The sequence below is a fragment of the Pogona vitticeps genome, chromosome 8, assembly GCF_051106095.1.
Source record: "Pogona vitticeps strain Pit_001003342236 chromosome 8, PviZW2.1, whole genome shotgun sequence".
Taxonomy (NCBI): Eukaryota; Metazoa; Chordata; class Lepidosauria; order Squamata; family Agamidae; genus Pogona; species Pogona vitticeps.
This window is the reverse complement of record NC_135790.1, coordinates 12,190,349-12,215,227: the sequence shown is the minus strand read 5'-3', so window position 1 is coordinate 12,215,227 and position 24,879 is coordinate 12,190,349. Positions and strand designations below refer to the sequence as shown.

General features: G+C 39.1%; 1 protein-coding gene across 2 annotated transcripts in view; it reads left to right on the top strand.

Annotated features, from left to right (window-relative positions):
• UNC5D (unc-5 netrin receptor D) overlaps positions 1-24,879 on the top strand; it is a 644,095-nt gene that overhangs the window by 345,364 nt on the left and 273,852 nt on the right. For both annotated transcript variants that reach the window (XM_078379744.1, XM_078379743.1), the window contains exons 3-4: positions 9,157-9,300; positions 19,281-19,384. In XM_078379744.1, coding sequence (XP_078235870.1) covers positions 9,157-9,300; positions 19,281-19,384 — 248 coding nt within the window. The remainder of the gene's footprint in view (positions 1-9,156; positions 9,301-19,280; positions 19,385-24,879) is intronic.

The following is a 24,879-nucleotide window of genomic DNA, read 5'->3' as shown; positions in this document are numbered from 1 at the left end:
ATACAGAGGAGGCGCAGGATCTGTTCTCAACCAACCCAAAGTTCTAGATGTGCAACAATGGGCTCAAGTTATAGTAAGCCAGATTTTGGCTGAATATCAAAAAACACTTCCTAATTGTTAGAGCAGTTCTGGAATGGAACCAGGGGGTGAGCGCTCCAACACTGGAGGCATTCGAGAGAAATTTACACAACCATCTGATCAAAGTGTCTGCATTTTGTAGAGTTCCTAAAGGGAAAGGTCTAACTAAGGACACTGTCCTGATGAATACTTGTGTTTCCAAATTTACTACTATATCCTGCATAAGAATGTGCTTCACTTGCAACAGTGGTCCTAACATACTATATTAGATCATCTCTTTTAAAGTCACTTGTCTGTCTCCAGTCTTGTATATCTGTACTAGGGGTTCTTAGAATCATCACAGAATCATAGAATAATGAAGTTGAAAAGGGCCTATAAGGCAATCAAGTACAACCCCCTGCTTGATGCCGGAATACAAATCAAAGGATATCTGCCAGGTGGTTGTCTAGGTTTCTTTTGAATGCCTCCAGTGTGGGAGCACGCACCACCTCTTGAGGTAATTGGTTCCATTGACGTACTGCTCTAACAGTTAGGACGTTTTTCCTGATACTCAGCCGAAATTCATCTGGCTTCCTGTAACTTGACCCCACTCTTGCATGTCCTGCACTCAAGGATGATCAAGAAGAGATCCTCTCCCTTCTCTGTAGGGCAGTCTCTCGAGTGTTTGAAAAGTGCTAGCATGTATCCCCTCACTTTTCTTTCTCTAGGCTAAACATGCCCAGTTCTTCCAGTCTTTCTTCATAGGGCTTGGTTTCCATTCTTGTTGCTCTCCTTTGAGCTTTTTCCAATTTGTAGGCATCCTTCTTGAAGAGCAATGCCAAAATTGGACACAGAACTCAAAATGAGGCCTAACGAATACAGTGGGGTCTCGACTTACGAACTTAATCCGTATTGGAAGGCAGTTCTTAGGTCGAAAAGTTCTTAAGTCGAATCTGCATTTCCCACAGGAATGCATTGAAAACCATTTAATCCGTATCCGCTCTTTTCATCCATAGAAACTAATGGGAAGCTGCTATTCTGCCTTCTGCCACTAGAGGGGGATATTTTTTCTTTTTTCCTTTTAACCTAAGATGACTTAGCTTTTAAAAAAGGGGAAAAAAAGAGTTCGTAACTCAAATCTAAGTTCGTAAGTCGAGTCCATATATTCCTATGAGAGCAGTTCGTAAGTCGAAACGTTTGTATGTTGAGCCGTTCGTAAGTCGAGACCCCACTGTATTGAATACAGGGGAAACAGCACCTCACAGGATTTGGAGACTATACTTTTGTTAATGGATCCTGAAATATCATTTGCCATTTTTGTAGCCACATCACATTCTTCAGCCCTGGAGATTTGAACTTGTTCAAGGTGATAAGGTATTCTTTGGATAATTGTTTATCAATCTCTAGCTGCAATCCCATTCCCTTCACTTCCACTTCATGTTTGTCTGGAGCTTCATAGTCTGTTTTTAGGTTTTTGTGAAGCCACACTGACTTTTTTTCTTTTTTCTGCTGCATCCCACGTATTTGTCTTCTTTGAATTGTTTGTAGTTCTGCTTTTAGAATTTCCTTTTTTGAACACTCCCACCTTTCTTGGAGTCCTTTTCTTGTTAGGATCTCCTGCCATGGGACTGTACTCATTCTTCTTCTGAGATTATCAAAATTGGCATACTGCCACTTCTTCCTTTTTTTATTCTTATTTTTTAAAATTTTTTATTTAAAACATAAACATAAAATACACAAATCAAAATACAATATAACTGTGTTCCCCACCACCGTAGATGGGACCTCTTGCTATAATCTTCTTCCTCCATTCATATTCTTCCTCTTCTTTTATTGTTCTCTTCTCCAGAACTGCATTGATTCTTGATTTGTAGCTTTCCCCTTTCCTCTTGTCAATATATATTCCAAGAATCTGCCCCATATTTCATAAAAAACTATTCTTTTTCAACTCTCCTTTCTTAATCTTTAAATTACAAGTTAATTTATCATTTAGAGCTATATTCCATATTTCAATTTCATCCATTTGAAATTCAGATTTTGATTTCCATTGCCTAGCTATTATTAATCTTGCTGCTTTTAATAAATTAGTTATCAGTTCTTTTATCATCTTATCATATTCCACATTCTCAAATATTGATAACAAAGAGATCTCAGGATTCAGTTCTATATCTTTTCCACATATCTCATTTAATTCTTAAAAATTTGTTTCCAAAATCTTTGTACTTTTTCACATTCCCACCACATATGAAAGTATGTACCAATTTCCTTCTCACATTTTCAACAGACATTCAGATAACTAGCATTAATTTTATTTAATTTTGTTGGCGTTAAATACCATCTTAAACACAGTTTTAAAATTTTTCCCTTATCGTCACTGACATAAATCTTAAAACCCTCATATTCCTCATCTTCCTCCATTCTTCCTCGTTTATCCTTTTTCCAAGGTCTTGTCCCCACACTAGCTTCATCCCTTCTTTATCACTTTCTTCTTTTTCTACATTGAGCAGGAATCCATAAATTTTACTCACTGTGCCCTTTACTGAATCCGTCATCTGAATGTCTTCATATGATAATAAAAATTGTTCATACTTTGTGTATTCTCTACCTTTGTTATATTTCTTTACCCATTCATTAGTCCATCTTTCTAAATGTAAATAATTCAGCCATGAAATATTCTTACTCTGAAAAATTTGTTTCATTTGCTCTGTTGATCTCATTTTGTTCAACCAATTTTTTAATCTAATTACTTTTTTCTTTAAATAATTCTGCATACACTTTCATATTGACAGGAAAATTCTCTATTTCTGTCACTAATCCAAATGGAGAGTTAAATGAGCATAAATTCTTTCTTTCTTTATACCTTATGTTTAACATTGTCTTTAAGAACAGGTTTTTAATTTCACTTATTTTATACTTCTTAACCATACCAAGTAAATATTTTTCAATATCTACCTGTATTTCTGATGATTCCATTTTCCACCAAATTAACCTTTCTGGGTTATATATACTTTCTCCAATAAACCTCAGCTGATTAGCCAAATAATAATTTTTTTATATTTGGTAAAGCTATACCACCCTTTTTTGTTGATCAGTACCAATATTTTTTATTTATTCTGGCTCTCTTCCCTTCATTACAGTATTTATTAATCATTCCTTGCCATAATTTCAAATCTTCCTCTGTTAACTGTACTGGTAACATTCTAAAAAGAAAATTAATTTTTGGTAAGATTTTCATTTTTATGAATGCAATCTTTCCAAACCAAGAAAGTTTGAAAGTATTATATTCCTGTAATTTATTTTTAATTACTTCCTTTAATTTATTATAATTATATTCCTTCATTTTTGTATGTTTTTTATAAATCTACACCTAAATATTTGACTGATTTGCATATCTTAAAATCATATTTTTCAGCAAACCTTTCTTGTTCTAATTTATTATGATTTAACAACATTAGTTCTGATTTTTGACAGTTTACACATAATCCAGTTATTTTTCCAAATTTTTCCAAATGAATTTTAATTCTCTTTATACTTTCTAATGGGTTTATCACTGTCAATAAGGAATCATCAGCAAATAAATTAATCTTTATTTTATTATTTTCACCCATACATTTTATTGTGTCATCACTCATTACGTTGCTAACATTTCAATAATCAAACAAAACAGAACTGGAGAAAGAGGGCAACCTTGTCTAGTGCCTCGGCCTAAAGCTATCTGTTCTATCATTAACTATTACTACAGCGATATTTTCCACATATAGTTGATCTATTATCCCCCTAAATTTCTTTCCCAAACCCCAGCCCTTTAAAAGAATCTTTAATGTTGGCCATTCAACGCAATCAGATGCCTTAAAAATATCTAATGATAAGATACCTGCCTTTAATTTATCTTTTTCTATATTATATATAATGTTCAAGACTCTCCTAGTTAAATTTTCCATTTGTCTTCCTTTTATAAACCCATTATGATCCTCTTTAATATATTTTGTGATAAGCTTATTCATTCTGTTCGCAAGTATTGCTGTAAATATCTTTGCATCTTGGTTTAATAGTGAAATGGGTCTATATGAGCTGCCACATCTTCCACCAAGTCATTACTATTGGTTAGAATCAAGTCAAGGATAGCTAGTCCCCTAGTTTCTTTCTCCCCAACTAGATTGATCGAGATGCCTTCAATTTAACATCCAGTCTCCTCCTCCTGTATTTCTGTGCAGCAGTGAGCAATTTTACATATACTACAACTCATGTTGACCAGATAGGCGGGGGAATGAATGAATGAATGAATGAATGAATGAATAAATAAATAAATAAATAAATAAATAAATACCTTTCTGTTCTCTTTGTTCTTTTTGAACAATGAGCTCCCTGTGTCTGCCTCGGCTTTATTCCTCAGCTGTGCTCTGTTCAGAGTCAGGAATCAAAAGATCCTCCCAGAACTCACAGCTGCTACTTATAGCTCTCAGCAGTAATCACGACACTCCCCTTTCTGTTAGGCCAGTCACACAGCTCTTCCTGTTAAGGACACACACCCTCCTGTTAAGCCAAGCACATGGCTCTTACGCTGAGCACATGGTGCTTCTGTCTGGGCAATTTCTAGGAGTTTCTCCAGGTCATTTCCTGGTGTTACTCTTAAAAAAACCCACTCACCTCTCTGCCTTTGTCTGCTTGGTCTTCCCTTCCTCCAGTAGACCTTTCCTTCTTATCTCTCCCCCAGGAAACTCCTGTTTGCTTGCACTGGTTGCAATCTTCCTGGGTCTGCCTCAGCTTTATTTGTCAACTGTGCTTTGTTTGGAGTTAGGCATCAAAAGCATTCTTTTCTGAATGTTTTGCATGTTCCCCTGAAATATTTAGTAAAATGTTAGCTAGTGAGGTAGAAAATGTAAATTTGGATTCTGCTAAGAAATCCAATTAATTAATATTAGTGAAATGGCAGGCATTCAGGAATCAGAGCCTTCTCTCTGTCTCTTCTTATACATACACTCCCTCCTCATTTTGTCAGTTTTGAGATTGGCAGGATTTTTGGAAGATCTGCTTTTATATCTGAAATTATCATAATATGTGAGGTATTTTTTATTAATTCACAAAGTAGTATACATATTGATCCAATACTAATTTCTGCAGGACCTATATGAATGTCCAAGATCTGAGCTTGCTAGATGAAAGAAAGAATCTTTTGAAGCAAATGAGTCTTCAAAGACATGTAAATTGTGTTACAAGGGTCTAGTTAGATGTTTTGCAAAGCAAAACAGTGTACAGTGTAGAGTGCCAGTAGGTTTAATTTGGCCAGTTAATTTAAAGTAATATTGACTAGAAATGTTAAGAACTGGCATAATATTCCAGATTTGGTAAATGAAAATAAAAATATATTTTATAAACCTCTTACTATTTTTAAGCCAAACCTTTGCTGTACTTTGCCAAAAGTTCTGTTCAGCCAAGATATATGGTTTTCCTTTAATGATATGGTGGACACCAGCAACTTACAGTCATCCTACTAGTTATTAGCAGTGTTTTAGAATCTCCTCTACCAGCATGTGAAGGAGAAAGTAGTTTAATTTCAGGTCCCTACAGTTCATGGGTCTTAGGTTTTACAAAAGACTAGGATAAGTAACACTAAAAGGGAAAGGAATCAAACACCCAATTTCTTCTCTTCCTTGTCTTCCCATGGTTCATAGCCTGGGAAACAAGGAGATGAACAGTCTCTGTAGCATTCTACTGTCTTCTTATTATGCAGTGCTTCATTCAAAAATCCATAGAGATGTGAAAGAGTCACCCAGGCTCCCAGCAGATGTCTGGCTTTCATAGAAGGACTGCCATGCCCCTTCCAGAACAGAAAGAGAGCAGCATCCTGTTACCACACTGACCAACCCTTCCTTCTCCCCAGATCTTACTTGGGTAGCTTTGTTTATATTATTCTCTCAAATACTGTAGTTCTGCCCCCTGATGCAGATCCGTAAGAAACTCTCTAGTTTTTATACTCCAAAGCCATATTTAGGAATTATCACTTATAAACCTAATGTTAAAAGGGAGATATAACATTTTAAAGTATTATTTTATAAGAATATTTAGAGCCCTTTCCTCCTGTTAAAGCAAAACGAGTAATGACTCTAACATTAACATGTCACTTCCATGGTGTTGTTTTGAAGCTATACTCTCTCTTTTGTTCATGCTTAGCTTCCCACCAGCTCTTTTGTGTATCTAAGCTGCTTGCAACTGTATTTGTCTGTATATATCAAGGCCGTGTGTGTGTCCTTGATATATATTTTCATATATATATATATGAAAATATCAGACAAATACATATAAATATTGGCTCAGATTCAGCTTGTTATCTACAACAATTCCAGAATCCTTCTCACTTGTAGTATTGCTGAGCCAGCTACCCCCCATCTTGTAAGTGTGCATTTGGTTCCTTTTTCTGAGGTGCAGTACTTTGCACTTATCCCTGTTGAATTTCATTCTGTTGTTTTCAGCCCAGTGCTCCAACCTATCAAGATCATTTTGAATTTTGTTTCTGTCTTCCAGGGTATTTGCTGTTCCATGTTCATTTAGTCATTTAGTTGTGTCCAACTCTTTGTGACCCCATGAACCAGAGCACGCCAGGCCCTCCTATCCTCCACTGCCTCCTGTAATTGTGTCAATTTCATGTTGGTTGCTTCGCAGACACTGCCCAGCCATCTCACCCTCTGTCGTCCCCTTCTCCTCTTGCCGTCACACTTTCCTAACATCAGGGTCTTTTCCAGGGAGTCTTCTCTTCTCATGAGATGGCCAAAGTACTGGAGCCTCAGCTTCAGGATCTGTCCTTCCAGTGAGCACTCAGGGTTGATTTCCTTTAGAATTGATAGGTTTGTTCTCCTTGCAGTCCAGGGGACTCTCAAGAGCCTCCTCCAGCACCACAATTCAAAGGCATCAATTCTTCGGCGGTCTGCTTTCTTTATGGTCCAGCTCTCACTTCCATACGTTACGACAGGAAAAACCATAGCTTTGACTATTCGGACTTTTGTTGGCAAGGTGATGTCTCTGCTCTTTAAGATGCTATCAAGGTTTGCCATCACTTTCCTCCCAAGAAGCAGGCGTCTTTTAATTTCATGGCTGCTGTCTCCATCTGCAGTGATCATCGAGCCCAAGAAAGTAAAATATGTCCATGTTAGCTTCTAGTTATTACTACTTTGTTTCCTAGGTGTTGCATAGTTACCACTTTATAATTTGTTCCAAAAAATTTTCCCTGGCCTTGATGTCAAGTTGACTGGTCTCTAGTTCCCAGGTTCCTCCTTTTTGCTCTTCTTGAAGATAGGGACAACATTAACCCTCCTCCACCCATTTCCCATGATTTCAAGAAAATAATGGACAGTGGTTCTGAGAGTTCTTCAGCCATTTCATTCAATACTCTTGCATGCAGTTCATCTGGCCCTGGAAAACTGAACACATTCAAGATAATAAGGTATCCCTTGACTATTGGTTTATTAATCTTCATCTTCAATCTCATCCCTCGGCTTGCACTTCACATTTGTCTGGAGGGTTATAGTCCTTTGGGAAAAGATTGAGCTAAAGAGCAATTAGAACTTTTGCCTTTTCTTTGTCCTGTTATCATTTATCCATCTGCATTGAGTAGCTGAGCCGCTGTTTCTTTTATTTGTTTTTTGCTGCTCACATACCCAAAGAATGGTTGTTTGTTTGTTTGTTTGTTGCTTTTAGTATATCTACCTAGTCTCAGCTCATTCTCAGCTTTGCCTTCCCTGCAATTCCTTGCTACTTGTCTGTTCTCTTTGACGCCTGGCCTTCTTTCCACTTCCTATATGTGTCTTTTTTTGTTTTCAGATCCTCTCTGAGCTTTTTGTGAAGCCACACAGGCCTTTTTTTTGCTGTCTCCCTCCTTCTTTTCTTATTTGACTTGTTTGTAGTTGTGCCGTTAAAATCTCCTTTTTAAAAGAAGGTCTCACCCTTCTTGGACTCCTTTTCTTGTTGGGATTTCCTGCCATTGGATTATAATTATTCTTTTTCTGCGTTCACTAACATTGGCTTTTTTAAAAAATCCATTATATATTTGTGGCTGCACTCTGCTTTGATTTCCTTTGAAATCAAGAATTCTAGAAGGATATGGTCACTCTTGCCTAGAGTTCCCATTACTGGCACCTTCTCCACCAACTTGTTTCTGTTGGTTAGAATCAAGGATAGCTACTGTTTCACCAAAAATAAGACCTAACCTGAAAATTAGCCCTAGTATGATTTTCCAGAATGCTTGTAATATAAACCCTACCCCAAAAATAAGCCCCAGTTTAGTGAAACCCTGCCCTCCACCATTGTGCAGCAACCAGAACAAGATGACATGACTAAAATAAAACATCACCTGAAAATAAGCCCTAATATTTTTTTGAGCAAAAATTAATATAAGACCCTGGGGAAACATGATAGTCCTCTAGTTTCTTTCTCCACTTTTTGTAGTATAAAATTGTCAACCACACAAGCCAGGAATTTATGGTAATTAATCAGTATCTAGCCAATGTCCTCTTCCAATCAAACACTGGTGTACTATTCTGGTCTACTATTAGTGATACTGGCTTCTGAGTGTTATTTCACATTTGACTGTGGTGCTGCATTTTATGTATTTCTTGATTATCTACTGTCAGTTTCATTGTATCACTTTTTGGTCATTTTTCTCATGCCATATTTGTAATTTCCAGTAGCAGTAAACCATAATCACCTCGTGTAGCAATTCAAATTTACAGATTTATTTTCCAATATGCTCCATTGATTTCAGTAAGAAAGTTAGTCTAACATTGCAGCCACAGCTTATTTGAAGACTACTGTTGGATATTTGTTTCAAACGAAACAAATTAAGAGTAAATGTGTCTACAGTAGATTTAAAAGGCAGATATGGAAAAATCCTCTTTTTGAAGGCAGATGCTTTCAGCTCATGTATCCTGACCTACTTGGCTGTTAGAATTTAATTAGCAGCCATATATTATTGTCAGAGTAATTAAAGCTTTCCTTTGATTAAAAAAAGAATTGTTTAATTAAAAAGAAAAGGTTTGACCAACCTTAGTGTTATGCCTGAGTAAGATATTTTATATCAGCTAATTTCCCCATATCTTTCTCGTTCAGGCTTGAAGGTTCGGGAGGCATACATCAATGTGACGAGACAGCAAGTAGAGGATTTTCATGGGCCAGAGGACTACTGGTGCCAGTGTGTTGCATGGAGCCATTTAGGGACTTCGAAGAGCAGAAAAGCTTCGGTCCGCATAGCATGTAAGTGGTTTTCAATTCATTATAAAATATGGAAAGTTTGAGAATATATTTCAGAGGTTCTGTTATTCAGGATTGGGTGTTTCAGCACTTCCTCTCTCAATCAATACATGTTTCTTTTGGTGCTCACACAAAAATCAAATCTGTAAAAACCATGACTGTAAAAATCATGCATGCTGTCATGATGATGGGACATGTAGTCAGAGAAATGTAAAATGGAGTCAGTTAGGTTCTGTGTGGAGATGATTTAAGGGACTTTGGAATGTGTTTTTTCTAAGCACCATGAGAGTGTTTTCCTGAAGACCGTTACGACCTGGATCAAGATAGCGTTTTGAAGGCCAGATCGAGGGGCCTCTGGAAGACTCAACATTCCAAGCTTGTTACAGAAGAGATAAACAACACCTGGACTCTCATGGGAATAAGGGAAGGAGGGAGGTGGTACAACCTCTAAAAAGTTAATTGGTTAACAGCCAAGAAGGCCATGAAGAATGGAGGAGTGAGGAGGGTAGAAAATGGACGATGGGTTATGTGAAACTGTCTGATGGAGATTGATGGAGGTTAATGGAATGTGATGGTTTGTGTGTTGTTTGATTCCATGAAGGAGAGAGGATGTAAGTAAAGGAGAAAGAAGAAGAGGGGGCTAGCCCACTATAGCTTATCCTAGATTAGCTTTTTAGTGCTTATTATTTTAAATGGGAAGTAGTTATCTTATTGAACTGCAATGATCTTTGAATATGTTCTTGATGCTAATACTTATGCAATATAAACTGAATTCTAATGAAACTCTATTTTTCTAATAAAAATTCTTATAGAGGTCTGGCTAAATCCAGAAAGGGAGAGGGCCACAAACTAGCTATTATTTAAGAGTCCTACTTAAATGAGCTGTTGTGAGTTCTAAGGAATCACAAAGCCCATGTCCCTGTACTTTGAAAGTACTGAGTTAAGTGTGAAGTGTTCTTTTCAGTCAGACTTGTTCAAAGGGCTTATGCTATGCACTGCTGAGGTCTTGGGACTTGCCCCAGCGCACAAGTGGAGGTAAGTGCCTGCCGAACTCTCTGGCCAAATGCCCAGTGACCCTTTAGGGGGTCTGGTGCATCACACATGCATACCTAGTGGCATTCCTGTAGCAGGATGGAGGGAACAGGTTTTCTCAAGAGTGGTGATTTATTTGATATCCAGGTGCATCCTGATTGTAGGGGCTTATGATACCATTTCCACTTGGCTCATAATTCTCAAAAACAAAATACAGACATTTTGCACCTGCTGTGAAGAACATGGTTGTAGATCATAGGGATGGCTGCAAATTTCAGTCAGCTCATTGGTAAGAAATATGCCAGACTTGCAAATAAATTTGATGGAATTATCTGAGGTTTTATTTTTAATGCATGTTGGAAAAAACAGAACTACAAACTTAGTGTTTCAAATGGAAAGTTCAGTGCTTAGCTGTTTGAAACCCAGGCTTGACTCTTTATGCTTGTGGGGATGAGTTAAGGTTGCCACATTTCATTTCTTACAGACATCTCATCTTTAATATACCCTGCCTCTTGTCACTTACTGAAATTCACAGATTGTGCACCTTAAAGTTTGCTAATAGCTATGTGTCACGAAGCACTTCAGCTTCTGGTGTTGCTACACTGTGATGAAAGAAACTGCACCAATTAAAAAGCAGTTCCCACAACATGGCACATTGGAAACTCAGCTTGGTAGGCACCATCTTTACTTTCAAAGTAAATCTCTTCAGCTTGCTTTGTAATGTATTTAGCAGTTTGAATTTGCTCAGAGTAACATCTGCATGTGTCAAAGTAAGGCCATGCCCCCCTGCCAACTTTAAAAAGATGGAAATTGAAAACCTACTGAAATGTAACTAGTGATAAAAGTTTGCAGATGGCGCAAACAACATTTTAAATAATGTGTCTGCTACATTTCTCAAGAGGGAGGAATAATGGTATGACAGGCCTTTCTGGAGCTGCACATCCAGAACTGATCTTGGATAATGTCAATATGTTTTATTCAACATTAGACAGAAAATGGTGGTACTTTCTCCATAATAATAAATTTCAGTTTCAATATGATGCATCTCTGTGTACAAAGTACTTTGCAGTATGGTGTGGCATGCAGAAATAGCTTGTGATACTTCATGAGCTGCCTGTGATGGCATATCTGTCTCAAGGTCTCAGGTTCAGGTCACACACTGGAGATGAGCCACTTAACAGTCTCCTACACATTTTTCTTCAAGCAGATATCTGGAATGTTCTCATTTTCCTCAAAGGTGATGGTTGCCATTCTGTTGTGTCTTTGCCATATTTCTGTCCTGACTTGACGCAAGAGATTCCTTTGTTTCAATATCGACGGCTGTGCTACCTTCTCTGCCTCCTGAGAAAATGATGGGTCCAGCATAAATGGGGCCAAACTCATTCCTTCCTGTTGATAACTTGTTTCCTTCTGGACTGGTTGAAATAATAGCATCAGACTGACCGTACAGTAGTGAGTTTTGATTCCACCATATATCCAGTTCTTTACTAGAAACGTGTGATTTGGACCTTACATCTCTCAGCGAACCTCGTAATGTAATTGTTGGTCCTTCATTGAGTTTCTGAACTTCCTGTGTTTTTAGAGCATATTTACACAAATAGGTTTGATTACCATTTCAGATCATGCACATCATCATTATGCACAAACCACATTTTTGGAGATGAGGTTGAAGTCTCTGTTCTATCTTCTGTTTGCCTACCTGTATTCAGGAAACCAGAACAGAGGACTAGAGCTCTTGTAAGGCCAAAATACAGAAGGTACTGTTAAGAGGAGAAATATCACTTACTTTTCTCTTCCCTATTTGGCTGTTGCTTATCTAAGATATTTATGGAAGCTGTGGGCATTTACAGTGTTTTCAATAACTGAGCCCAAAATGAGTGTGGAGAGATCGCTTAGCTGATGGTAGCAATAACAACAACCATCTAAAGGCCCACATTTCTTGAACCTTTTCACAGCCCTCAAAAAGGACAATCTATTTTTGGTGATTGACTTTATAAAATCTTGCCATTTTTGCATATTAGCACACATTCACATCACATCTTAAAAAGAGTTCTTAAAACCATATATGTTAGTGTATAACAGTGAGCCCTAAATAATTTCTTTAATTTCATTGTTGTTTTGAAATTAGATATTTTTATAAAAAGGTGCATAAGTAGTGGGCTTATAGAGGTGTTGTTTAATGTACAACAGTGTACAAACAGGTTCACAGCAACAAAGCTGGAGGGGGAAAAAGGTGGGCAATTATCCATTGGCATAAATAAACTGAAAAAGAATTTCAGGGCAGCAGATTGAGACATTAGAAACGATGAGAGGTGGGAGAAACACCTACTAAAGGAAGTCCTCTTCCCTTCCATTGATCTGCATTGCGTTGAAAAGTGTGGAGATGGATCATGCGAACTGAATGTTTTCCAGAGAAAATAATATAGTAAAACCTGGATCAGAATGGGTCAAAGTGTCACACTTTTTGAGAAAGAAACAGAGGGAGGGGGAAAGCAAAGAAGAGAAGAAGACACTTAAGAACACAAAAAAGTTGTGGCACCTTAAAGACTAAGTGCAACATTTTAAAGTGAACTTTTGTGGACAATTTCACTTCCTCAGACCAGAATTACTATTTCTGGGAACAGTAATGCTATGCCATAGATGTCAGTTTTCCTTCTGTTTACAAATATTTTGCTTTGAAAATCTACTCATGGGAAATCTCTGGCTTGGGGTGAAAACTCCCTTCCCTCTTTCAATTTCAGAACAAAATTTTCTTAATTTTCCAAGTACAAAAAGTGAAATCTTGGTTTAGTAGGTAAATTTAACTACAAAATGTGAAACAAACAGGCAGGTATTTGCCCATTGCTAAGGTAAATGCACAGCATGATAAGACAGAATCAAAAATAGAGATGAGCATGAACCAGAAAACTGGAGATTCGTGGCTAATCACAAACTGACATGAAGCACCCAGAAAATGAACTGGTTAATGGTTCACGGAGGTTCAGGCTCATCTCTTAACCATGACCACCCCGCCACTGCCTGCCCTACCTTCCACCACCATCATTGCCACTGGAAGTTCAGCTTCTCCAGGTGGTTCAGGAGGCGATCACAGTGGTGGAGAAGCCAGCTGGAGGAGCAAAGTCATGCCTTCTGTGTATGCACTCGTAGACCAGCTGGTTGCCAGGAAAGCCCAGTGCTGGGGCTTCTCGGACAATGAGCTGGGTGGCAGGCACATGCGCAAAGGTAGACATCTGGCTTCTGGCAGGAAAACTGGGCCACTGCCTCTGATCCTGTGCCTGCCACCCAGCCGATCACTCTAGGTGACGGATGCACACTCAGAGGCAGCAGCCCAGCTTCCCTGTCAGAGCTACTCCTTTGAAGATGGCACCTGGGGATCAGGGCACCCTGGACTGCAGCAGAAGGTAGGCCAAGGCATTCAAGAGAAACGTAGACAACCGCTTGGCAGATATCCTTTGATTTGTACTCTTTCATTGAGCAGAGGGTTGGACTTGATGGCCTTGTAGGCCCCTTCCAACCTCACTCTTCTATGATTTTTATGATGTGATGGCGGGTCAGTTGGAAGGAGGTGGACGGGTGATCCCAGTTTGCTGGAGCAAACAAAACGCCCAGGGGGGAAAAAAAATCAGTGTTTCATTTTTGCTTCAACAAAATGGGATCCCTGAAATTGGTCATGAAAAGAACCACAAACCAGCCCAGTTTGTCAGATTTTTTTGGTTCATAATTTTCTGCCCATCTCTAGTCATAAGCCAACAACAAACCTGACTGTGTCTTATTGGGGAGAGGCAAGACTGTGGTCCCACTACACACACACACACCATGGACTGTGATGTGTCTCAGTTTTTGTACTTGTGATCTAGCAGCATGCATAAGCACATAGTTCTCAAATGAACTCTGATTCAGTATAACATCCACACTAAGGAAATGGCTCTGTTGAAATAAAATCTTCTTTTAATACGAAATCATTTGAGTGTTGAAGAACATTTTGCATACACTTTCTTGATGCATCTACATAAAAATCCCAAGCCTCCTTCAGGGTGAGCTCAGATACAGTATGTTTATGCACCCTTACAATAAGCCACTCTCTGCATATTACTATTTGTGTCAGATACTGTTTTTCAACCACATTTTTCTCATCTTTTTTCCCACCTAAAGATGCCTGCTTGAGTGAGCCACTTTGACTTGAGCAGTTGGGTAAACTAATAAGGCAGCACATCAGCCTCACAATTTTTATAAATGACTATGACTTTTCATTGGCTGCTTTGCTCGGAATGTGTAAATTATTTTTATTTCACCGCATTAAGTGCGATTACACTGAATGAGCTGATAATTCTCCAGTTTTTCAGGGCTGCAATGGGCTATTATTCAGAATTGAATTTTTATTGACTTTTTCCCTGTACTATACACTTTCCATCCTAACATGAAAGTGTGAAAAGTGAGCAAGATATTTACTGAAGCAGGTCAATAAATCTAGATGTCCTTAGTTTTCAAGCCATACCAACACGTGCTGCTAGAATCCCTGAATTCTTCTCCTTATGCCATGGAAGCTTCTGTGACATATAAGATCTTGATGGTGCCCTTTCACAGCCTTGATAAAAAACAACTTCCATAGTCTTAATAAAAATACCTACTTTGGTTATTTCCATTTTAAGGATACATTTGCTTTCTCAAATACAATTTGCTTTAATGCCAAATACCTTCATTTTTAAAAAAAATCTGTTTTCTGCATACCAGGGAGGATAAAAGAGAAGGCATGCGGGATAGGGAAGGGTCTCTAACACTGTTAAGAAATGTTCTGCCTTTCTGAAGTTGGGATCAAATTGGCCACCTGCCTCCTTTTGAAAAAGAGTTTGAATCAGTTTATAGTTAAGGTTGCTAGAGAAGTATAGGGGATTCATGTATACATATGCTAAACATATGTATAGGAACATATATACCTAGGAACTGGGTAAACTGGTTTGAATCATGCAGTGGTTCTGCAATCAAGGAGAAATAGGTTGGCAGAATGAAGAAACAGGGCCCTTCTTGTTATATCCTGCCAAGTTGCCTTCCACTCATGAGAACCCTATGAATTAATGACCTCCAAAAGGCATTGTCATTGAGTAACTGACTGTGGATTTACCTAACACTTGTTCTATGATAACGTAACTTTTATTGGCATAAAAATGTACAGCATACAGCAGTCCTCAGATAGATGGGGGTATACACCCCATATGAGACAGATCAAATATCCTCAATGCAAGCAAAATATAGCAGTGCATAGTTGGTTTCAAGATAACACCTAGCCAGTGTCCATGATCTGTAACATATACAGAAAGGAATAATTAATTGCATCCACTTGTTCCATCTAGCCTAGACCTAGTTATTTTGCTAACCAGAATATAATGGGGCACCTTGTCAAAGGCATTGCTGAAGTCAAGATGTATTACATCTATAGCATTCCCTATGTCTTGCAGGGAAGTTGCCCAATAAAAAATGAGATAGGATTAGTCTGATAGAATTTATTCTTGACAAATACATGTTGGCATCTGGTTATTACTGCATTGTTCCCAAGGTGCTCACAGGGTGACTGCTTTATAATCTGCTCAAAAATTTTCTCTGGGATTGATTCCAGGCTGACTATTCTGTAGTTCCCAGGTTCCTCTTTTTTGCGCTTTTTGCAGAAAATAACAACATTAACCCTTCTCGAATAATTTAGCATTTCACCCATCCTCCATGATTTTAAGAAAATAATATACAGTGTTTCAGATCTTTCAATACTCTTGGAGAGGGGTCAGGGAATTTTTTTACATTTTACCCCTCCCCAAAAAAATTATATACGTTGACATTACCCCCCTTGGCTCTCGCCGTCTGCAGCTGACCCCCCCCGCCTCTGTGCTCACCTGGGACCTGTGGCCACTGCCCGGGCAGCCAGTCTGGAGCACCACGGCGCTGAGAAAGCGCATCCTTGGCGAGGGGAGGCGGGTGCCGCAAGGCTGGCAGGTCCACTGTCCAGGAGCTCAGGTGAGGTGGGGTGGGAAGCGGGCCTTCTCGCCAGCACACCGGGTGAGTGGGCGCAGGCAGGAAGGAGAACCCTGGCTAGGACTCTGCTGGGCAAAGAGTCCAGCTGGCCTGGTACGCCGCCCTCCCCCCCCCACGTCAGAGGCAAGGAGGGCAGGTGGGTGCCCTGTGCAGTTCCTCGCCAGGGCTTGCTCTCCCCGCGACGGAACACCCGCCTACACACAGCATTGTCAGAAATAAAATGCCTGGGGGTAAAATGTCTGCCACAACCATCCTCATTACCCCTAGGATTTTCATTTTTACCCCATTTGGGATAATTTACCCCTGTTCCCTGACCACTGCTCTTGGATGAGGTCATCAGGCCCTGTAGAGTTGAACTCATTCAAGGTACTAAAGGTATTCCTTATTTGTTTATCAATCTCAAACTGTAATCCTGCCCCCCTTCCTTTGTGCTTCACATTTACCTGAAGGGTCACAGACTGTCATTTTTTGGGGGGGGGACTGAGCTAAAGTAACCGAGCTTTTCTGCTTTTTCTTTGTCATCTGTTACCTTTTTCTCGTGCCCCTGAATAGATGACCCACTATTTCTTTTCTCTGTCTTTCACTATACACACTTGAAAATGTTTTTTGGTTGCTTTCAGCATCTATTGCTAACGTCATCTCATTTTCAGCCTTTGCCTTCCTAATGCTGTCGCTTGCAAGAATGTTAGCAGTTAAATAAGAATATTGCAGAGGCACATTTGGGAGAATCAGGTGCATAGAGGTTGGAGCCTATGGGTTAAACTAGATGCTATGTGGAATATATATTTCCACCAATGAACCTCTATTTCCCCCCTCATTTTCCCTTCCTCAATGAAATTTCTTCAGAGACACATGCTTGGCAACCAGGCCTTCAGTTTAAGCCCATATTACATTCGAGTGACCAGTCACAAAACAAAGCACAGTAAATGTAAGTGAGGAAAATCACAGGCTGTGACAAACAAACATCTTTCACTGCTTCACAGAGCACCTGCCATAAAACTCTGTTGCATGCAAAGCAGGTTCTTTATCATTTAGTTCTATCCCTCCTCCAACTTTCATTTATTCAGTTGAAGTAAAATTAGATTAATTTCTGTTAAGAATTTCTCCCTGCTGTTAAGCCTGAAGCAGCTTTTCATTAATTTAAAAAAAAAGATTTAGAGCTAGAGTGAGAAAGACAAACACATGTAAGTGAGTGGGAGGATAGGGGAGGTAAATTATCCCGGAAAGGCATTCAAATTCAATATTAAAAAAGCATATTCTGACAGTTTCAGCTTCTCTTCAGTGGAGGAAATGTTTAATCAGTTTGCAGACATGGAAGATGTGAAGTATAATCTTTAACATGGTTATTCATGATTAACCCTTAAAATCTGATTACACTAGCTTCCTAATAACTAAGTGTTGTATTACAGTATGAGAATACTTGCTCACATGTGTTTCTGTGTGTGTGATCCACACAGAGACGTATAGTACAGTGGCTGTACTGGATATCTACAGGTTCTTTCCCAATTGGGAGAGTAGCAGATAGGAGATTCCTGCTATTATCTCACCTACAACCCCTGATCATCATCTGGCTCATAGATGGGACCTTGTCTCCAAACTTAAATAAAATTTCCCACACTCTGTGACACACCTGAATAATTAAACCCATGTCAGTTGCATAGTTTTTGTCTCTTTTATTAGGAAACAGCAAGGGCAAGCAATAGTTGTCATTGTTGTTGTTTAGTCGTTAAGTCATGTTCGACTCTTCGTGACCCCATAGACCAAAGCACGCCAGGCCCTCCTGTCTTCCACTGCCTCCTGGGGTTTGGTCAAATTCATGCTGGAAGTTTTGATGACACTGTCTCGATGTCCTCTGTTGTCCCCTTCTCGTCTTGCCTTCACACTTTCCCAACATCAGGGTCTTTTCCATGGAGTCTTCTCATGAGATGGCCAAAGTATTGGAGCCTCAGCTTCAGGATCTGTCCTTCCAGTGAGCACTCAGGGTTGATTTCCTTCAGAATTGATAGGTTCATTTTCCTTGCAGTCCAGGGGACTCTCAAGAGCCTCCTCCAGCACCACAATTCAAAAGCATCAATTCTTCAGCATTCAGCCTTCTTTATAGTCCAACTCTCACTTCCATACATAGCTACTGGAAAAATCATAGCTTTAACTATGCGGACTTTTGTTGGCAAGCTGATGTCTCTGCTTTTTAAGATGCTATCTAGGTTTGTCATTGCTTTCCTCCCAAGAAGCAAGTGCCTTTTAATTTCGTGGCTCTTGTCACCATCTGCAGTTATCATGGAGCCCAAGAAAGTAAAATCTGTCACTGCCTCCATCTCTTCCCCTTCTATTTGCCAGGAGGTGATGGGACCAGTGGCCGAGATCTTAGTTTTTGTATGTTGAGCTTGAGACCATTTTTTGCCCTCTCCTCTTTCACTCTCATTAAGAGGTTCTTTAATTCCTCCTCACTTTCTGCCATCAGAGTGATATCATCTGCATATCTGAGGTTGTTGATATTTCTCCCAGCCCTCTTAATTCCAGCTTGGGATTCCTTCAGTCCAGCCTTTTGCATGATGTATTCTGCATATAAATTAAATAAACAAGGAGATGATATACAGCCTTGTCATACTCCTTTCCCAATTTTGAACCAATCAGTTGTTCCATATCCAGTTTTAACAGTTCTAACTGTCATAGCCATAGGTGAAGAATGTAGAGAACTGTACTGATGACATCTGAGGGCCACATGCCCAATTGCCATGATGAAATCCTTGCTAGATCAGTTTGTTTTAAGAGATTAAATACTGAAAATAAACAAACATTGTTTTTTATTTTCAGCAGGAGGAGCACTGTTATTTAGGTACAACAGAGACTCAGTATGCTGTAATAGTTACAATATTGCATCTGGTTTGCAATCCACAGTCGCATTAACTCCTGTGTGTTCTCCTTCACCACAGATTTGCGCAAAAACTTTGAGCAAGACCCCCAAGGAAAGGAAGTTCCTATTGAAGGAATGATAGTACTACACTGTCGACCACCAGAGGGAGTGCCTGCAGCAGAGGTGAGAGTGAGACCTTTAGCATTTCATAAAAACAGGGTTTGCTGTGTGGTTTTTGGACAACCATTGTTTAATTCAGTTGCAGAGATATTCTAAAACCAAGGCAAGTGAAAGTATTCATTTCTGATTAATTCCCATGAATGTGATTTTTCCTTGGTCTCCAAGAGATGTTGGATATTTCCAAGTGTAATTTTTTCATATTCCACATTAAAACATGGTACCACTGGATGGGCTGTTTTGATCAGTCTACCATTTTGTGCTTTCCCTATATGTGCGTGTGTGCTTAACTCTACAAAGGAAAAAGACACTAATTTTGTGAAGAGACAAGTTTGACAGAGAATGAACACATACTGGCTTCTACCCCTCTGCCAACCATGGTTGTGACTGAAATGTGAGAACATTTTGTTTGGACTGTCCACTCCTATCAGTAATGTCCTAGAGAATGCTATATTGACTGGTCATGGAATATCAGAGATGCACTCCTGGGCATTTCTAATATCATCCTCATCCTCATCAGGAGTAGTAATGGAGGAACATTCCAATATATATTTCTCTTTGAAGAGTAAGACATGCTCACCAGGATTTGTTTTGTCATGTTTTGAGCTATTTTGTCCAGATAAAGTCTCAGAACCGGAACTGTAATGAACAGTTGGATGGCAAATAATATAAAGTAGTAGTTCTATCCCTCTGTAGAATTAAACCACTGTGAACACAAAGACTTATTAATCAGCTAAGGGTAGGCATGCAGCTCAGCAAAACAGCCTGCCGGCATTGGGTGATTTCTTTTTTGATCATTATTGCTCACAAGTTTTGAGGCATTCTGAACATTTCCTCAAGTTCTTTGTTCGGTCAGTTTATTTCAGAATTATAACACAATCTGAGGATAGTCAGCCTAGATCTGATGAACTGTAACTGCTATATTTGTTTCTCTTTGGAAATTTATCTTCTGTTCTCCCTGGGCAATCCACTCACCTTCAGCTGAAAATAATACAAACAATACTGTGCACATTATTAAGATGCCTGCATAGGACCCTCCCTCCCTGTTCCGCCCCAACTGCATTATAGTTCTTGTCATTATCACCATCATCCAACTATGCATGGTTGTGCAAAGGCCCAACTATAATATTATTGCCTTTACATAATAAGTAGATGAAAAGCAATTAAAATCAGGGACCAGTTCTTAAAAATTACATCCTGATGGCTATCAGAATGAAATCCTCTTTTAAAACAGCAGCAGCAGCAACAACATAAATTCTTAAGGATCTTTCCAGGCCAATCTTGCTGAATATTACTCAGTAAAGCATGGTGTTTAAACTCAATCAGTAGAAAACAATACCTAATATGATGTCTTTTAGTTATTTTTGGACTACAACTCCTATAAAATCTGACCAATGGTTAAGCAGGCTAAGACTGATGGGACTTATAGTTCAATTCATTTAAAGGTATCTTGTTAGGGACTAACAGTTAGCCATGGCTCTTCAGGGTTAAAGACAGGAATTATTTTTTGTCCTAGCTGGAGATATTAGGAATCTGACTCGAAACCTTTTGCTTGCAAAGCATATGCTCTAAACAGACTAATCTATAATCTACATTTTTAAAAGAGAGGAGAAGCAACAATGATAATTTTCAGGTTTCTGGTTTTGATATGTTTCTGTTCAGGTTTCAGCCACTCAGTCTCAAACCAGCTGTTGTATCACAATTTCACACTAATGTAAGAGCTTACCTTGTATAACTAGGTAACAGTGATGTAGTTTGCACCTGCTGGTACTTGCCAGATGTATTGGATTAAAACTCCCTCATCATTCCCAGCTATACTGTCCAAGTGAACTGGTGATGTAGAGAGAGCATGTAATCCAGTAAGACTAGAGGAGCGTTTCCCAACCTGGGAGCCCAAGAGGGTTACAAAGTGTTTTCTGGGAGTTGTGGGATGCCTTTGATGTTGTTGCCCTTGATGAATAATTTCTTCCTTGATCTTCTGGAGCCAGATATTAAAGTTAGTGTGTATTTGTTGTACAGATTGTTTTTATAGCTAGTTACTTCTATGCTCTAGCCTCATTCAGATGCCTTTCTCATTACCCGCTACCTGACCCTTAAAATGAAGAAGCCAGTGGCCATCCACGTGCAAAGTATTGGCTCTACCATGCTTCTTAAATGCCAGGATTGCTACTAATTTCAGTGACACTGGTTATATCAAAAGCTAGTGCTTATATGATTTAATATAGGAGCCTCTCTTGCATAGGCAGAGATGTCCAGAAAAATGGAAAAGGGGTCCAGTGCTATCTAAACGCACAGCTGGAGGGGCAGTGGTGCATGAATTGTGATGGTGTCTAGCCAGCTGCTCAAAACTCAAACACCAAGCCAACAACTCTGTTTATATTTCACAGTACTTTTCAAAAATCTAGCGCTGCATTTATTATATTATACTCTGCATTTTAGAACCTCCAGAAGTCCAAACATCTAAGAGCTGCTGCCATGATTATAGATGCATGGAAAGAAAGAAGTGTTATTACTCAAAGACTGGTTGCTTCGTATCTCAGTTCAGATTACCATGGTATCTATTAATTTGGTAGGCAGAAAAAAAAAATAGAAGAAAATCAACTGTAAAAAACAAGCAGCACATTCTGTTCGTTTGTCAGAAGGCCTGCTGAGTGTACGCCATTTGAAACTGGTTTATAGGATGAGTAATGAGGCAAACTGAGTAGGGGAGAAATCATGGAACCAGAGAGAATAGGCTGTTGTTGAGCTAGGATTATGAAAAGGCTGATTAGAAAGGAGAGGAATACTTGCTTAAGAGCCAAAGCAGATTTGCTGCACAGTTGTATTTAATATGTCCTCGTTGTTGTTGTTGTTTTTTAAATAGTACTGTAGCTGTAAGGTGAACAAAGATTTTGGCCATGATATGTGAAAGATGAGATGCTGTTAACAGTTTCTTCCTATGCAGCAATTCCAATGATTATTGCCTGGACCACATCCCATGTTTCTGTTTCTTCTGGAAGAAAAGCTGTAATGATATCAGAAGCAGTTTTTCTTCTGCAATAAAAAGGAGCCCTTGCTGCTTCCCTCTGTTTGTTGCAGCCTTGACCTGATTAGGGGTGAGCAGGAGTTTCTCCTATTTACTTTTGATCAGAGGTTATCAAAGTGCACAGAATTTGCATGGTGCAGCAACTGAAACAAACAGATTTGCCCACCCCATAGGTGGCTGAGAATTTTGTTTGCTTGCTTGCTGTTTCATTATTTTTATATGAAGTTTATCAAAATTGGTAACACTATGGCCTTGAAGCTGTGGAAGGATGATACCATTTGCCAGAGTTTAAGAAGACATGAAATCAGGATTGTAAATCTCACTCCATTTTATTTAATAATGTATATCCTGCCTTTTTGTGTCAGGGAGATTTAGAAAACTTGTTACCAAGGCAAATGGATTCGAAATCTGTCTCTTTCTTTGGTGTGTAGAGCTGGAATGCTAGGTCAGAAAATTAATTACAGTGGTGCCTCGCAAGATGAATTTAATTCGTTCCGCGGTTAATGTTGTCTTGCGAAAAATGTGTCTTGCAAAACGCATTTCCCCATAGGAATGCATTGACATCTAATTAATGCGTTCCTATAGGCAAAAAAAGTTAGAGCAAAGTCAAATTTGGTTTACAAAGGTTTTAAGTTCTCTTTAAAGCCATACATATTGTGCAGATAATTTTAAAAATGTCAGTCAAAAAACTTTAACTTTTAAAACATCATAGAAAAATATTTTAAAAATCAGCAAACATGAGGCAGGAACAAAAAATGGAAAACATTTGTCTTGCGAAGCACGGCCACAGGAACATTTGTCTTGCGAGTCATCAAAAAAACACCACCACCCCGCACTGCCAAATGCATTTGTCGTGCGAGTTTTTTGTCCTGCAAGGCATTTGTCTTGTGAGGCACCACTGTAAATACTATTAACTGTTAGAAACTGGAAAGTTGTGTTAACTTTAAAAATGAAAAGGTTTAACACGTCAAATTCTAAGTATTATCTTCCTACTTAAATTATTAGTTCTGTGAGATTTGCAATGTCCCTTCACTGTTGACCTGTAATGGCATATTTGCCATTGGTTTTGCCACAGGGTTTCTTCTTGTTGGGTTAAAATTCTCCTCTTTAATTTGGAATTTTCCCTAAACAGACCACAAATCTCACAATAGCCCTGAAATAGCCCTGCAGAAGAGGGAACTTAGATTTTTGGAAGTGTCATCCATTCAACTTTTCATAATGACTTTTAAAGTGGTGTTCTCTAGAAATCTGTGTGTAAGTGGCCAATATGGCTCTGTATGCAGCAGTGACTTATAGACTTGGCCTGTAGCTGAAGAAGGCTTGACCATTTGCCTAACTTTGCCAGGGCTTCTGAGAGTTTTAGCTGCAGTCTAATTTAGTATGGGAGTCATTACTTCTAAAACAATTACTTTCTGAAGGATTGTGGATGTTTTCTTCTTAACAGGAAGGAGGAGAATGTGCAGACATATGTGCTCTCTCCAGAGGCACAATGGTAAATGACAACTGAAATGGTTGGTAGTATTAATTTTAAAAGATTGGCTGGAATGTTATTGCTTAGTTTAGGATATCATGTTGCTGTTCTTTAATTGTTAAGTCGTGTCTGACTCTTTGTGACCCCATGGACCAAAGCATGCCAGGCCTCCTGTCTTCTACCCGGAGTTTGGTCAAATTCATTTTGGTAGCTTCAATGACACTTTCCAACCATTTTATCCTCTGCCGTCCCCTTCTCCTCTTGCCTTCACTCTTTCCCAACATCAGGTCTTTTCCAGGGAGTCTTTTCTTCTCATGAGATGGCCAAAGTATTGAAGCCTCAGCTTCAGGATCTGTCCTTCCAGTGGACACTCCAGTGGATTTCCTTCAGAATGGATAGGTTTGTTCTTCCAGTCTATGGTACTCTCAAGAGTCTCCTCCAGCACCACAACTCAAAAGCATCAATTCTTTGGCAAGTCAGCCCTCTTTATGGTCCAGTTTAGTATATCATTTTATGGTTGTTTAGTTGTTAAATCGTGTCCGACTCTTTGCCACCCCATGGACAAGAGCACACCAGGCCCTCCTGTCTTTCACTGCCTCCCAGAGTTTGGTCAAATTCATGTTGGTAGCTTTGATGATGCTGTCCAACCATCTCGTCATCTGTTGTCCCCTTCTCCTCTTACCCTCACACTTTCCCAACAACAGGTTTTTTTTCCAGGGAGTCTTCTCTTCTCATGAGATGGCCAAAGTATTGGAGCCTCAGCTTCAGGATCTGTCCTTCCAATGAGAACTCAGGGTTGATTTACTTCAGAATGGATAAGTTTATTCTCCTTGCAGTCCAGGGGACTCTCAAGAGTCTCCTCCAGCACCACAATTCAAAAGCATAAATTCTTTGGTAGCCAGCCTTCTTTATGGTCCAGCTCTCACTTCCATACATCGCTACCATAGCTTTGACTATGCAGACCTTTGTTGGCAAGGTGATGTATCTGCTTTTTAATATGCTGTC